The following is a 16,539-nucleotide window of genomic DNA, read 5'->3' as shown; positions in this document are numbered from 1 at the left end:
GAACACACGGTCTAGCGAACACAAGATTTACATTGCTTTATGATTATAATCACATTTTAGCATTCGCCGTATTGTTTTCATTTGAATGAAACTATACGTTATACAATATACATTTTCTTTTTTGCTTGGCTATAACGTCCAACACCTAAAAAAAAAAAAAAAAAAAAAAAAATTAGGAAGCTAAAGCCTTTTTCATCTTTATGCCATATACAGAAAATCATAATTGTGAGAATAATTACTTTTGTATGTTGTTTGTATCAGATTGAGTTTATTACGTCAAACTTTTTTTTTCGCATGTCAGCTACAGAATATAATATTACCGGTAGAATCGGGTGAATAACATCTAAAACGATATGTTAATATATTGAGCCATTTTAACAACATTTGTGATAGATGTGTTCCCTTTGTAAGTGTACAATAAATCGCAAAATGTGTATATCATCAAAGGTCAAGCCAATTATTATGATCTCAGATTCCCGAGGAGAAAGCGGGCAGCTTGTTCCGTGGTCTGTTTTCTCCGGGGCCATTCATGAAACCAGCGAACTTTATTTCTAAGACTTCAAAAAAAATTATACTTTCCGTGCTCACGGCACAACGGCGCCACCGGCTTGACGAGGCGATTGCAATGCCATCTCGTGTCGGACATGCCTACTAACTAACTTTAGAGCACACAAAAATTTTCTTATGACTTGGCAACTTCTGTAAGTATTATTAATATTCAATGACCACAATGAGTGTTTCTTACAAGCCTCATTTCACAGTCAAACCCTGCGACGAACGCAATTTATTGGTACAGCATCGCTATCCCATCAAATGAAAAATAACATTGATGCCGTGTATATATATTATGCATGATAATATAGATGATGCCGAAGTTGCCGTCAATTCTGGCAAGCAACACGTTAGGCCAGTGTCACACTGTTGTTGAACCGGAGCGGGTGCCAGTTTCTACTAGGTGATTTCTTCCAGATGTCTTGGTTGTATGTTCAATTTTGATAAGTTTACTTAGTGAAATTTTGAGACACCTGCACCGTGCACTCTAAGAAAATCGGTTGAAAGAACATGCAGCCAAATAACGCTGCGGAAGTTTTAGCAGCATGCATAGTTTGAAACCAGCCTTAGCGTGTTGTAGTGGCTATTCTGATTTTACGTGCCTTTTAATACAGCACGTCTTGAACAATGCAGACGTGGCGTCTAGTGTAAACAGTTGCAGATTGACGTCACTGTCTACGGAAAAAAAATTTAAACTGCTAGTTGGGACATTCCGGTGTTATAAAAAAAAAAGGCTGCCAAAAATTGCGCTATTCGACAGGTGGAAAACAATATAATTCATAGCGAATACCCAACCATGCGTTTCTCTGGGACGAGTTTAAATAAAGGATGATATTCTCTGGAGCTGGACATCCTGTTGAGGACCCCGCTTACCCTGGCACACATCCGGTGTGCAGAGCTTCGGAAGAAACCACGGCATTTATAAAACTGCTCAGATATCCGAGTGGTATCTGTTCTAAAAGCTGAGCGAAGATGAATAGTTCTGTTTCCGTATTTTGTTTTTCAACTGTATTTTCAGGAGAGAGAAAATGGCTAAAACGCGAGTTTCTAGAATAATTTCTTCATTCACGAAACACCCGGTACAGATTTTTAAAAGCACTCGAGAGACTGCGTTACAACTTTATCTTCATTTCTCCGCCATGAAAGATTATGGTCACCACTGGAATACGCACGACGAGAAGACCGCGCGCCAGTCCAGATACACCCCTGGCTAGGCGTTTAAGCTATGACACGGCAGGAGACAAGCAGGCAGCGTCCATGTGTACCACGAGCACAGGCTGCTATGGCAGCCCGTGGCGCAGTTGCTCCGGCGTGCTTTGCCCCACGAGCCGAACACTTCCTGGCGGAGCCGGAGGGGGGAATCATGCTCTTAGCTGCATACGGCACGATGAACACCGGCACACCGCATATTTGGTTTACGCTATGATACACCCTCCACGTTAAAGGCATAATTAAGAGACTATCAGTTTCTTGTCGTAATATATTATAATTAGGTTCGACAGTTTAGCCATTACGTTCATTTGGCATTTTTATAGTAAAAAAAACTGATGTAACTGCAACAAACATTTTGTTTGTAACAATTCAAAAAGTGTTATGAAGTCGACACCATGACGTGAACAATAAGCTGATTGCATGTTCATTTTAGTAGCATAAAGATGCACAGCAAGCATACACTACTAACCATTAACCTAAATCAGAATTCACAGTTACAAAATGAGTAAAGTTAGAGTTTATATTATTACTAGAAGACTGATAGTGGGAAATCTTGCGTATAGGCCGTGTGAAGAAAATGCTACATAGTGTTAAAAGATATATGTTTTGGAAAATGTCACGAGTATACGAAGTTCGCGAGACACTTCCTTTACAATGAATCGATGCTCTTATTTTCTACACGCTTGAAACTTGGAAATAAGCAAAAATAATCTGCCCCGTGTTCTATATTAACTTGTTGGTCTGCACGACACTGCTCCCTCGTGGGTTCCTGACCTGGCTCGTGCTGGCGCCTCTTCTTCTTCCTGCGCAGCTTGTTGAACATGCTGACGAAGACCCGGGGGGAGGGCGACTGGGACGGCGCTGCGCGGGTTGTTGTGGGGAACGGACATGCCCCGCGTGCCCGACAACAGCGCCGTCTGTCCCCGCGCGCGCCACTATCTGGGCGTAGTCGCACCTGACGAGGCGTGCGTGCGAGTGCGCGCCAGCTGCCGCGCAGGTCTGATCCCGCCTGCTCGCGGGACTATCCTGCCGCGGCGCTGCCTCTATTCGCGATACGGCCAGCTACAATAAGGATCGCAGGCTTTCAAGGCCTTTCGCCAGCTTCAGGGTAGCAGTTACCCGTATATCAGTAGGTAACAATGGCGGCTCCAGAATCACTTTTCGGGAGGGGCTATTGCCAAAGTGAGACGCAGTTCCGAAAATTGACAAATAAGTCATTGTTTAGCCTTGGAATATTATTTACAAATTTATGGTCACACATAAAGAACCTTAATAGTTCCTTACAACTTTTGATGGGATAAAAAGTTTAACATATGAATTTAGGTGTTTAAGTAAACATTAATATACCCTCCTAAATAAAAGTAAATAAAGAAAATTGGTCTCGGCAAGGGCTATTGGCCCGACCGCCTCCCTTCTCGAGCCGCGCTTGACAGTTTACTGCTCCCCTGAATATGGCGACTACAATTTCGACCGGAACGTCCGTGAAATCTCCACCTTTGACACAGCTAGAAACCACCAGCCAAGCAACAACACACACTACAGTTGAACTAGGGGTAGACGGTTGCAACTTGGCTGAGGACTCTCCGTGTGCTGCGCACTGCTAGACAGCGACGCGCGCCCGATTCTCGAACTTGAGTTCCACACCGATGTACCCGTCACGCTAATAAACACATTCCTGCAGGCGGGGGTTACCATAACGTCACCTCTGTTCCTCAGTATTTTCTCCTGTTTTGCAATTTATCGAAATATTTTTGACGTGACGTCTAATAAATCGATGAACGGCGGCTGCACGCACGAAAATGTGTCCCGTTACGCGCATTGTCCCGTTATGTTGTCCCGTTACACACATTGTCCCGTTACGTTGTGTCCCGTTACGCTCATTGTACGCTTGTGCCGCATGTATCTCTCTTCCACTCGATTGGAACCACCATCGATTTCACTTTTTCGAGGCACATTAAACTTGAAACACTCCCATTCGTTTCCTACTTTTCCTATCATCGTCCTATCCTTAACAGAATAACACAGATTTGAAGAAGTTAAATAGCAAACATGTATAAAAGTTATAGTTAAAATAATCTCTTCGTTAAAGTAATAAACATATTTGAATTAATGAGTGCAAATAAAAGTAAATTTATCAATTAAATTGTAGACTTAATTTCACTCCTTCTTTGTATCCATACAAAATAATGATAATTCAATAAAAATGATTCAATTTTATTCATAAAAGTACGCAATCATTTCATCAATGTTTTGTAATGACGCTGACACGTTAAACTATCGTCCGTAAACCGACTTTAGAGACAACCAATTTTCTTTGTTTGTTCATTGATAACTTTTTTAAAAATTACACTGTGCAGTTCCTGGTTAAAAATCATTACTCTTACAGAGATTTATAAAAAAAAACACGACGAAGAGCTGGTGACTAAATACGGTCAAGATACTGTTGTGGTAACTAACAAATTAAAAAACAAATCTTAGTAAAAATTTTAAAACAATACACGGGTCATTCAATACGTGTATTATATTTTTTTGCAGTTTTTTCATCTGTATTAAATTACCCGCTATCATTTCATAACAGTGTTAAATAAAATGACCTCGCCTTGGTAGAACTCATCTGAAGGTAGCTTTGCCGGGAGCCACAGTGGAATAAGTGATAGGATCACCAGCCGACACTGCTCCAATGCTAGATACTGCCGTGGACGGGTCTGAAGCCTCGGCAATCAGACCTCTGAGCCCCGCCGCCACTGCACGCGGCGTCGCAGGCCCGCGGTTCCTTCCGAAGCACGCTGTTAGAAATTACGGTCAACTCACGTCCTTTTCAATGAAGAATGCGCCTACAATCAACGAAGGCTTCTCGTAGTCCCAAATAACTGGTTACTCAAACGTGCACTCAGAGGGATCAAGTGTGTTTGACCTAGTTAAGGGTGTATCGTGTTAGTGTGGCGGGATGATAAGTGCGACGCTCGCTGGTGCTTCTAGCGTAGTATCGCCTCTAAGCGCAAGTCTATGAAAAAGCGCACAATATTTTCGTCGTACACGGGACATTTATAAGATTCCAGTCGTAACCATACTGTTAGATGGCGGAGAAATTAAAATAACGGTGTAATGAAAGTTCCTTGAGTTCTTTCAAGAATCTGTACAGAATGTTTCAAGTCTAAACATTATTCTGAAAACACGCGTTTTGACCATTTTCACTCGTATAAAAATACGGAAACATAACGGGCATCCACCCTCAGCGTAATCTTAAATGATTTTCATAAACACAACTCACTAGAATACCTTGAGCAGTTTTCAAACCGCGTGGTTATTCTTGAAACTCTGCATACCGTATGTGTGCCTAGGTAGGCGGGGCCCTTAGCAAGTCTTGAGCGCTTCTGTTGAAACTCCATCACATCTGTGTGACTTCATGTTTAAACTGAGCCAAACCAGTGCCCGTCAATATATCAGCACGTCCGTAAATTCACCAACTTCTCCCGATAATTTGTAACCAGAGTTCTTCATAAATTATAAAGTTTTTTCATTACCAACATTGTAAACCAGAAATGGCGTACGTAGATGAAATTTTAATCAATATTCTATATTTCAAGAAATCATTCAAAGAATGTACGCCACAAAAGGCTACGGTGAGGAAAGCGGGGAACAAAATTTGTTCCCATGGATATTGGGAACGGTAGAAACTAAGCACATAAATAATAATTTTTATTTAAGCATTGTTTTTGTAGTTAATTTTTTCTTAGTACAGTTTTACACACGTAAAAAAAACGTATGCGGGGTTAGTTTCACAAGCACTTTTAAAAACTTATTATTGTTCCACATTTGCCGAGAAAAGCTTTTATAATTGTAAATATTTGTTTTGAGAAATAAATGACACTTAAAATTTTTTATAATATGTGTAGCTTAGCAAGCAAAATTAAAACATAACATCCTAACTCTCGTTTTTTTTTTTGTGTAAAGAATTTTAATGAAAATTTTTCAACGTTTGTATCAATATATGTTCAGATTACATAAAAATAATAATAAACTAGTCCACGCCAAAAATACCAAATTGATGTCCTAGCACGCTACGGCTACCAACTACAATAGCAAAACATTTTTTAAAAAGCATTCAGCCACCAGTTTATTCATAAAAAAAAATTCTTTGGCGAAAGAAAGGCGGTATTTCACCTGCGACCAAGGTTTTATGTAAGAAACAACGCTGTAGGTTGCGAGGTTTGCAGCAATACGTGGCATGCAGTCACACGAGGTGACGAGGAAACCAGTTCCGTGTGCAGCGGAACTAGCGAGTCGGGGTGAGAACCCACGTTACGTCGCCCCACTGAGCACTCACCGAGCCCATGACAGAGCAGTTCTCCCATCGCGCCGGGGAAGACTGTGCGGACTGTGGTCTGGTTTATGAACTACGCAACATCGCCACATGCAACCACATAAATATTACAGTATCAGTTTATAAACAACACAAGGCGTAATAATGCAACTCAAGTATTTTTCAACTTACAACTTTCTTGCGTTTTCGAAGGCTATATTTGAAAATTTTACAGACGCAGATGTTACGTGCATAGAAGCCCAAACGTGTTATTTTTATTACACAAACCATGTTTATACTTATTATACTTTCACACAGTGAAAGAAAATAACACCTTTAAATCCGTTTATTGACCATTTCTGTTGCTTTCATGATGGATATTATTATCAATAGAAGCCCAGGGTATAATTTTGTTTTCTACTGTTTGTTTGCAGTGTTGTTAAGTAACGAATTACAAGTAATCTGATTACTTGTAACGATTACTTTTCAAGTAATTTATACTTGTAACGAATTACATTTAAAAAATGTAATTCGTACTTGTAATCGGAATACATAACATTAATTGTAATCGTTACATTAAGGTAATCGATACTTTTTATTTACTTGCCGTTACTTTTATTCTCGGAACGTATAATGAATACAATTAAGAACAAGAAGATCATACACTTTTGTATTAGTAAAGTTTATAATTTAACGCTTGTAGTGCTACGATCGTATGCACAACATCTATGATCAAAAATGAAGAGCCAAAATGACTTGCAGTGTCTCCAACATTACCCTATCCTAAAATCTGCATTTTTAAAATTTAACACATCGCTGCCGTCAAGTGCTCCCGTTGAGCGTCTTTTCAGTGTTGGTAAAGATGTTTTTGCCATCAAGAGAGGGAATATATCTGATGAGAACTTTAAAATGCAATTGTTTTGTAAGGTCAATTCCAAAATTTAAAGAGTGTTACTTTTATTACAGGTAGCTACTTGTATGAAGTCTTTTGATGTTATTCAAGCAAGTTTGTCCTCAAATATTATTCATTTAATTAAAGATAATAAATTTAATCATTACATGAAATCTTTTTTTAACAAAACATATATGTATGTATGTTTATTAATGTAACAAATTGTAAAAAAATTGAATCGTAGGTAATTTTTAAAATGGTAGCGGAAAGTAATTGTAATTTTACTGATTACTTCTATGTAAAGTAATTTTTACTTGTAATTAGTTACATTATCACTACAGTAATTGTAATCGAGCCCAATTACTTTTTCCGAGTACTTTTAACAACACTGTTTGTTTGTGACATCCTACGACGTGCGTGCGTTCCTTGCGTAGTTTATACATTCAGGGTTAGACTGGGCTATTAAACTACGTAGAGAACACAACCAACGCAAGTTAAATCACGGACGTTTATAAAGCACAGAAGTCGCAAGACGTCAACAACCCTACAACTTGGTAATGTAACACAGCAAATCAAAATTTCCGGGCTCCGTATGATAATTAATGCTTATCATGCAAACATAGTTAATTGTCAATAATTTTATTTAAAGTGGTTTTTTCATTCACTGAGCGAAATTTTAACAAGTGAAAATGTTATGTACACACATGACTTCTGCCATCTTTAAAAGCTTTTGGAACACTTCATTTAAAATATAAAAGGCGGAAACGCAAGAAGTTATCGGGTCTAACCTTGGTGTTTTATGAAAACTGATAGATTGAAACAGTTAAATACTATTTTGTATAAACCAGTATCACCATTTAGCCGAACTGAGAGTCAAACTTTAACTATTGAAAAACAATTATATCTCCAACTCGTGCAAAAAAAAACTAATTGTGTTGAGCGTCATAAAACTACACTAAATTCAGAAAAATAAAGTACCCCGAAACTGAATTTGAAAGACTAACAGTGTGTATTTTCTATGACGTTAATATTTTGTGCACATCGTACATGCATAGATATAATTATTTGATATTAACTTCTATTTTATAGCAGTTCCACCTTTATGTCACAAAGGAATTACAAGTATATTTATGACTATCACCATGAAGCACGGGATGTGCACTCATTAGAGAGATGCTTGAACAACGTTTTGTTTGTGTGCACGGCCGTAAGAGCGCTAGTGTGCTCACTGCTCACTGTTTGTTTACGATTCGTTGCCAAGGCTCATTTGTAATGGCGGCAATTTTTCTTTCGTATTTTTGTTTAGGACTTTAGGTTATTTGTGTGCTACTTGCTTATTGCTTCGTAGGTGGAAACTGGAAAATATCTGGCGTTTATTTATTCAATTATTTAGTGATCATATTTTCATTGAGGTAAGATTGTTAAATTGAGTATAAAATTACGTATTAAGTAAAATACAATGCCACCACGTGTACGAAAATGTTGTGTGCCTGGTTGCGATGATAAATTTGCTGTGGATACAGAGAATAAACGTCGAGAAGCAAAAAATTCTCCACCCTCTTAATGCTGTAGATGTGATTGCAAACTTCAATAGTAATGCTAGTTTGTGACATAAGTGGTTTTTGCATAAATAGCTACTTATGTCATTCTTCCACCAATGTTTATACGGTTAGTACTGTGCACGGCCACAAAAGCGCTGCAAATAGCGTTCTAGCTGTTATTCAGAGAGTGGCCTTTCTATCCCTCCCTCTCTTTTCTATGCCATGAAGTCAGCAATCAGTCAATCACGGACTATTAATTACAGTATCTTACTGTATTTTCAGGTTAGTAGAAACGAGAGTACTTCATTCCAAGAAAATAGGTGTAAATATTTCAATCTTTAATTTATATAATAATATATTTGTTATTTTGCCAAGCTTAACTAATTAATAAGGAGTAGCTATACCTCTGGGATAAAAAAAAACCATTACTGCAAGTTGTGGACAAACAGGAAATTTAGAAAACTTGTAATACCTTAAAAACAGTTAACATTCAACTTTGGTTAATAGTTGATTTCATACGTAACTTTATCAATGACAGCATAAGAAAATATAAATTTATATATGAAAATATTCACATAAAATAAATCTAAACTAGTTGTGGACTGGACCATAACATGAACAGTCAATTTAAATCATTAGTTTCACTCTAGCTGAATTATTATTCTGATCTTGCAAAAGACAAAAAAAAATTGCTACAGGATGAACCAACCTTGAATTAGTTCTTAATACTAATAACTGTTGCAAGCGGAGCTGGATCACCATCTTCGTCCAGAGATACCGGCCGTGGACAGGATCAAGTATACCAGCGACCCCTCGTCGTACTGGAACTGGATCAGCGTCTTTCACCGTCGTCATTGTTGCACATCGGCGCCGTCAGTAGTATGGACTCTGGTAAGGCTGCGGTAACTCTTGTTTTGAAACTCCTCAGTCTTCTTTGTCGGTATTTTACAATTTTTACCTAACTTCATAGTTGTTCTTGAGGTAGGTTTTAGACTTACATGTTTTAGACTTATATGTTCCACTTGATGAGAATGTTATAAATCTTCTTCTGGAAGCTTAAGTTCGAAAGTTGCTCTTTACATTTCCACAGCAACTATCAACTAGTTGGATATGAATTGAATAATCCTCCAATGTATTTCAGAAACTGCTCAAACTCAAATTCGAGAAGTCGTCATTTAGTTGCTCGTCGCAGAAGATACAATTCTAGTTCAGGACGTAGTTAGTTCCCCATAGCTAAATTAAAACTTCAAACGAAGAAATCTCCTATTTATATCCTTTTCTTCTATAATTTTCTGGTTTCGTAGGAATATTCAAAAAATTTTATAAGACGTAGAATATCTCCTAGAATCGTTGTCAATTAGTTACACTTGTCGACTCTGGTCGAAATATATTCCAATTTATGGAGTCAGAAATATATGACTGATTCCTGCAACTTTCAGGAACTAATTAAAAGCTTCCAATTCGAACCTTGTTGTTGATCCGTCCGGCAAAGATTTTAATATATTTTAAATAAAACCAAATATATTTTAAGCTGCCCGAAACTAATAAAACAGCATCCAATCCTAGCCAACATAAAAAGTTCATATTAGTACAACTTCGTTACTGGAAACTAATTATTTTATACGACAAATTTTGATAGGTAAATAAAAATTCATTAGAATAAACATTCAAAGATAAATACTAAAGAAATTCGTTTAATATAATACTGCTAGAAAGTCATAAGAGAATAAACACATATTAAAATTTCAAAACAAATGTGATTAATTAAAACATTATTGTTCATTACTCTTAAATATTAAAGGTGAGTGTTTCTACCTTTATAAAGTTGAAAGTTGGCCGATGCTTGCGTTGCGTTTTCACGTCTTACGTATTTTATAAATGGGTAAGTACTTGAAAAGGTCGTTATTGAACTTTTTGCGTCTTGGGTTTTATTAACCCGACATTAAACCTAGACACAAACATACGTGTGTCATGACAAACCACATCATGCTTTCAAAATTCCGTACCGCAATATTCACTCTTAAAAATCTTTAAACACATATTGAGCAACTTACTCTGTCAAAACAAAATACATTTTAAAGTGCGAGAACCGAACTAAAACTAAGACCTCAGATATTTTTTTTTTTTGCTTTTTTAATACTTCTATTAAACGGAAGCCACGGAGATATCTAGAGAAGTATCTAAATAGCTTGGGTCTTTTAAATCTATGAACACCGTTCGGCTGCCAATTAACTATTTTTTTCGTGAACACGAAATGTGTTTATGAAATAACAGGACGTGTTTTTATAAAAATTTTGGATTTAGATTCGATGAGAAACAAAATTACACAACTGTGGCCAAATCGGTTGTTTAGCAAACGCAACTCATTTTATCAATTTCCATAAGTTAGAGACGTGAACACATACTAACATATTTGCTCTTTTGATAGCAATGTAGACTACATGTTTAAATGAACTGTCATCATTAACATACTTCACTGCTTTAATCCCCCTCGTTGGACCTTGCAACTAAGACAGGCATGCAGAAACAGGAAAGGCGTCCAAGACTGCTTTTCAGAGTAATGAAATACAGTAATTTAGTACTTTCCTTTGCCTCGAGCCAAGACAGTGCAAGCCGACCTAACGGTTGGTGCTGTTTACGTCGGTTCACGTTATCAGTTCTTCGTTGGAGCTGGATTAACACTTATGTTGACTCGCAGTCTGAAATACTTCGGGTGCGAGAAAAAATGCCTTGAATACCTAAGATCTGAAGGAGCGACTATTTACACTGTTAAATATTTGTCTAATTTACAATTAGGTGTTGTGGTTTTTTTTCCGTATAGTTCGGGTTTTTTACACACTCCTTATGCAAAATTAATACTACTTCGTGTAATTTTACACCAAATGTAGGTTATATTCTGAAAACTCAACATATGTGTAAAAATACAAAATTGTCGTGTAAATTAACGATTCTTGTGAAAGTTTTATACCCACAATGTCCTAATGAAATTTTATTAACATCACGTAAAATAACACGTTATTTTGTGATTAGCTGGCAAAGTGGCATTTGTGAGGTTTTTGTGCAATTAAATAATATATTACAGGACTGAAAATTTTTAGGTATAAGGCAAGGCTACTGGCTAATTCATATTGTTTAAATTTGTTTTAAATAATAATTTAATTTTATATATGCTACCCTTTCAAAACTATCACAATCTTAACAATTATGTTTTTTTATTAAAAACCATATTCCCCTTCAGTGTTTGGTTTAAAAAACAACTGCGAAACGAGTTGTTGGTATATATATTTTATTCTTTATAACCGATTTCTTACCTCCCAATTCACTAGCTTCAGAGATAATAATTATTTATTACAAAACCAAACTTATCCCCATTTCACCCACTGAGGGATGTAATTAAAAAAATAGTACACACTATGTAACTATGAAACTAGATACATTACGTTCCCCTTTAATCGATTTGTGTTTATAAAACCAAACCTAGATTCTCACTCCTTTATGTGTAACATATCAGACAGTGGTACATATGAGTTGATAGTTTTTTGTAAGTTCACTTTTCATGCCCAAATCTCAAACATGTGATTTTTAATTAAAAATTTAATTCACCCCATTTTCTCCCCCTTGAGAGCTGAAATTTCTCAATAAAATATAGGTGTTAATACAGAATATCGGCTACCTCTGTGGATTCGGTAGTAGAGACGTGACTGAGTTTACAAACGAACTTCCACATTTATAATATCAATGGGGCAGGATGGGATCCGCACAGAAGCAATCTAAGGAATTAAGTCCACCCCACCACATTAGCCTCTCCTAGGAAACCGAAGTCTTCGCCCTACATCAGAATTCTCGACTAACTTCAAGTGGCCCCACGTTTTGAGTTCAAGAGGTAGTAAAGCGTCGTGGTTTGCGCACATCAACCGCGACCATATAATTTGGTGGATTTAGGAGAAGATTGGGTAGAATTTTTTTGATATTTTTTAATAATGCTTATAGAGGGGTTACATTTTGAATGATTAACTATGAACATTGCTATAGCAAATACTTACAATTAAAAAAAATTAGCAGATAATAATCAATATCAAAAAATGAATTTTTCATCATATAAAACTCGCGTGCAATATTTTTCTTAATGAAAGAGGTTATTTTTGTGTGTGGTGAAGGAAGAGAGGAGGCGAACCACATATTTTGTCCCCTCATATTTACCTATAAGTGTGCCACGGCCACAATGCCCGACACCAAAATAAACACCCAAGAATATTAAAAAAATAAAAGGTCGATGAACTAACGAAATATCCCGCAGCCGTTGATTGGGGATTGAGGATTTTTTTTTGGGGGGGGGGGGGGAATTCTCCGCTCTATTTGATGTCTTGATCTGTCACCTTTTCCCTTTCGGTCTCACCGAGCAACTTCCGGTCCGATATAAAGTAGTACCACTTTCACAACAACCAGGGTGACAGGGTTTTAAAACTCGCGTGCGTCCGTTCCTATCTGAATATTTTAAAAACAAATCCCTTCCCGCCACCAATTAGTTTGACTCGAGCGCGGCCTTCGCACACGCCAGGTTGACCGGGTAACTTGAGGTACGTTACGTCGACCTTCCTCGGCGAATCACGCGAACGCTCGGCCTTATAACTCTCGGCGATGGGGACTTACCTAAAAATAAGTTTTCCCGTAAATTGTAATCGCGCATATCATTCTTATTCGCATCTACGCACAGAGCTGGCGCGAAGTCTTCTCATAAGAAACGCGCCTCTACAGGACTTTTAGGCGGCGACCCCAAAATTTTTATGCTGAGAATTAAAGCACTTAAAATTCTATATTTTAATTTTTTTTTTCATACTAAAATGTACGTGAAAAACCCATTTAGCAATTTTCACTGCCCACAAAAATACATGTTGAAGACGAAACCATGAAAATAAACTTGTATATGAAAGTGCAATGGCTCTCGATGTTATTCGTAACCAGACACTTTCAAGAAATTTAGAACGGTTTGTAAATGACGCATTGACACCGGTGGATATGTACACAAATCATCCATGATAAAGCTGGGCAATATTTATAGAACTATATTTTAATTGAGAGAATTTTAGCGTTTCTTCCAGCCCCTAACTTAGTTAGTGTAGGAGATAAAACACTTTGCTGCAGCATTAAATATCACTGTATCTCGCCGTATCTCCCGCCTGACGAATAGGATATGCGTCCGCGAATTGTGAAAATGAACTGTGCGAAATGAAGCGTTGTGTTCGTAGTATAGACATCTAATTGTAGAAGTTATTTTTTCTTTTATTGCAGAGGAGATTTCTCTGGTGATCTCCCGTTATAACACACATTCAATATAATTCTCTCATGTGAACCTGCTAAACTATTAATCTTCGATTGATTTTCAAAGGAGTTAGTCTCATTGTACCACTGTAGTATAGAAAACTAACGCCCAGCAAGAAATCGAAAACATGTTTTTCAGAGTAGGTACTTAACGTGTGTCCTTAAGGCGCACCGCCTTGTCAGGGGTTATCTGTGTTGGTGAGGGGAAATTATAGGTGTGAAGCTGGCCGGTGCTTCTAGCGCGGTATCTGGCTCTGAGCGCAAGACTCTGAATTGGCGCGCAGTCTTCGGTCTTCTCTTTGTGCATATACAAGTATGAGATTTGAGCAGTAACCATTACTTATTTGGCGGACAAAATGAAAGTAAATGTGTAATGCAAATCTATTAAGTGCGTTCAAGAATCTGTAACAGATTTTTCGTGCCTAAAAATTATTCTGAAAACACCATTTTCACTCTCCGAAAAACACAGTTCAATGCGGAAACTATAAGGTAATACCTTATAGCAAATATTGTAGAAGAACAATATAGGAAACTCAGGCCATTTAACATGGCGAGCGCTGGCGACACATGACTGCAGCGATCCTAGCGGCTTGTCCTGCAGAACGCCCGCGAAATTAAAATTTCCGTGTATTATATTGGGCGATAACGGCACATTTATTCTCTCGTCTTTTGAAAACTTTTTGTCATCGCGAAATGAATTTACCATCCTTGTATTTGTATTAAAACAGTGTTTCATAACCAGAACACGTTTTTTACAATCTCCAAAGATTTATTGACTATAGATCTGAAAAATGATGTCATTTCAAACATAACAGACAAACTAAAGGACAAAGTTGAGACAGCATTTAACAATTAAATATGCACTATATCGTTTACTTAGTAAATATTCCGCGAAAAAATTAAAAACAGGTAATTTCCTAAGGAAGAGTTCATCTGAAATAAAAATTCAAAATATACAAAAAAAATTCAGAGATATACTTGTTCCAAAAACAAAAGTGAGATTTCTCAATATCGCTAGTTTTACATAATCATTTACAAAAATTAAAATAACTTAAATGTAGCTAACACAATGTAAGAAACTGTTCAAAAAATTTACAGTATAATAAATGTAGCTAACCTAATATTTTAATTTTTTTAATGTAGCAAACAAAATTTTCACAACTGTTGAAATAAGTAAATACTGATGAACTCTTGAAATATAGCAGTTACGTACAGTTAAGTCATTAAATAGAATGAGAGGAACTAAAATATACCATTCTTGAAATCAAGAAATATGAATTAAAATAAACAAAGCAGGGAAACTGTGCAACAGCTGAGTCTACCTCTAGGTACTTTTCACCGCCTTTCCCCCAGATAAAACAGAGAAAATTTAAGACTTAATGAGCCTTTTTGACCGTGGCAGATCCAGGATATTTTTCTGGGAGGGGGGAGGGGGGGCACAAAATGTTTCAGGAGAGGGGGGGGGGGGGCGCACAAGGATCGAAATGAACGTAATTTTAGCGGGACTGTATTAAACTCCTTGCAAATTTTTAAGGTTCTGGGGGGGGGGGGGAGGCACGTAACACCCCTCCCTAAATCTGCCTATGCTTGTTGATGCAACATCTGTAATAGCTGTAACAATGGTAGCTGCTGCATTAAAGCACAAGTATTTTAAACTGGAAGATATGAAGTGTGATTTATCCCAAACTATTAGAAATTTAAAAACGCACTTTTAAGGATTAAACTCAGGGACGTGTCTAGAATGCAAATAACGTAATTTCCTTTCCTTTTTTTTTATTTCGTCAGGAGTCTCCCTGTCCGAAAGTTACCCAATTTACAGGATTTGTGTTGCACCCAGCCTAACCTAACCCATCATTCAGATAAACTACAGCATATACTGTAAATGTAGCAAACCTAACCAAATGTTCAAAGATTTAAAAATTAACATATATTTGTTATTACCCTTGTGATGGCAGGTTAGATGATTTACTAAAATCCTCTTTCTTGAAATGGTCAGAGCAAATGCGTCTGGTTTTAAAATGACCAGGTCCATTCTTTCTGAGCACAAAACCAAGTCACTTAGCTTGCATTTCTACACCCACTGTTTGCACCTTGAGAAATATTAAGAAGATTATTCAGTAACTAATCCTACAGTATAACAATATTTGGTATACCTATCAATAAGTGAAAATTTTTAACCATACAAAGGTTACTCATGGTTATGAAGTAGTGGAGTGGGTTACTTACAGTGTTTAGTCCTTCAGAAATCTAAAAAACGACTTCGAACAGTTAGCAACATCGTAGTTGTTGCAACCAAACATTGAACAAATTTTTCCAGCCATAATAAATTACAACTACTGAAGAAAACCTTTAAAAAATGTGAAATAAAAATCGCTAAAATAACATTGTCCAAAATGCGCTTACGCTGTAGGAGCAGGACATGCCAATAGAATGCGCTGCACAACGTGTCACCCGTTTTTTTTTGGCGACTTTCCTATATTGTTCTTCTACGATATTTGCTTATTGTAAAGAAAAACTCGCATCAATTTATTAGATGTATTGATATTTCTTCATTATTCTATGATTAATTTTACTTATTCAAAACCAATATGTACAGCTAGTTGGTATCACCAGCTAAATTATGCTATGGACATAAGTATGAGGTTTTGTTTTCTTAAAAAAAAACCATTCGAGAGAACAAAGTTTAAATTAAAAAGGATTAACATAACTATTGTACAAGG

General features: G+C 36.9%; 1 protein-coding gene across 2 annotated transcripts in view; it reads right to left on the bottom strand.

Moving 5' to 3' along the window:
* Nucleotides 1-5,471, bottom strand: part of LOC134542857 (uncharacterized) — a 116,435-nt gene extending 110,964 nt beyond the window's left edge. For both annotated transcript variants that reach the window (XM_063387430.1, XM_063387446.1), the window contains exon 1: nt 2,539-5,471. In XM_063387430.1, the coding sequence (XP_063243500.1) occupies nt 2,539-2,587 (49 nt within the window). In that variant the 5' untranslated portion in view covers nt 2,588-5,471. The remainder of the gene's footprint in view (nt 1-2,538) is intronic.
* Between the last annotated feature and the right edge of the window lie 11,068 nt (nt 5,472-16,539).

This window comes from Bacillus rossius, chromosome 1 (genome assembly GCF_032445375.1).
Source record: "Bacillus rossius redtenbacheri isolate Brsri chromosome 1, Brsri_v3, whole genome shotgun sequence".
NCBI classification, from domain to species: domain Eukaryota; kingdom Metazoa; phylum Arthropoda; class Insecta; order Phasmatodea; family Bacillidae; genus Bacillus; species Bacillus rossius.
The sequence above is the reverse complement of the archived record's forward strand: the minus strand, read 5'-3'. Positions and strand labels throughout refer to the sequence as shown.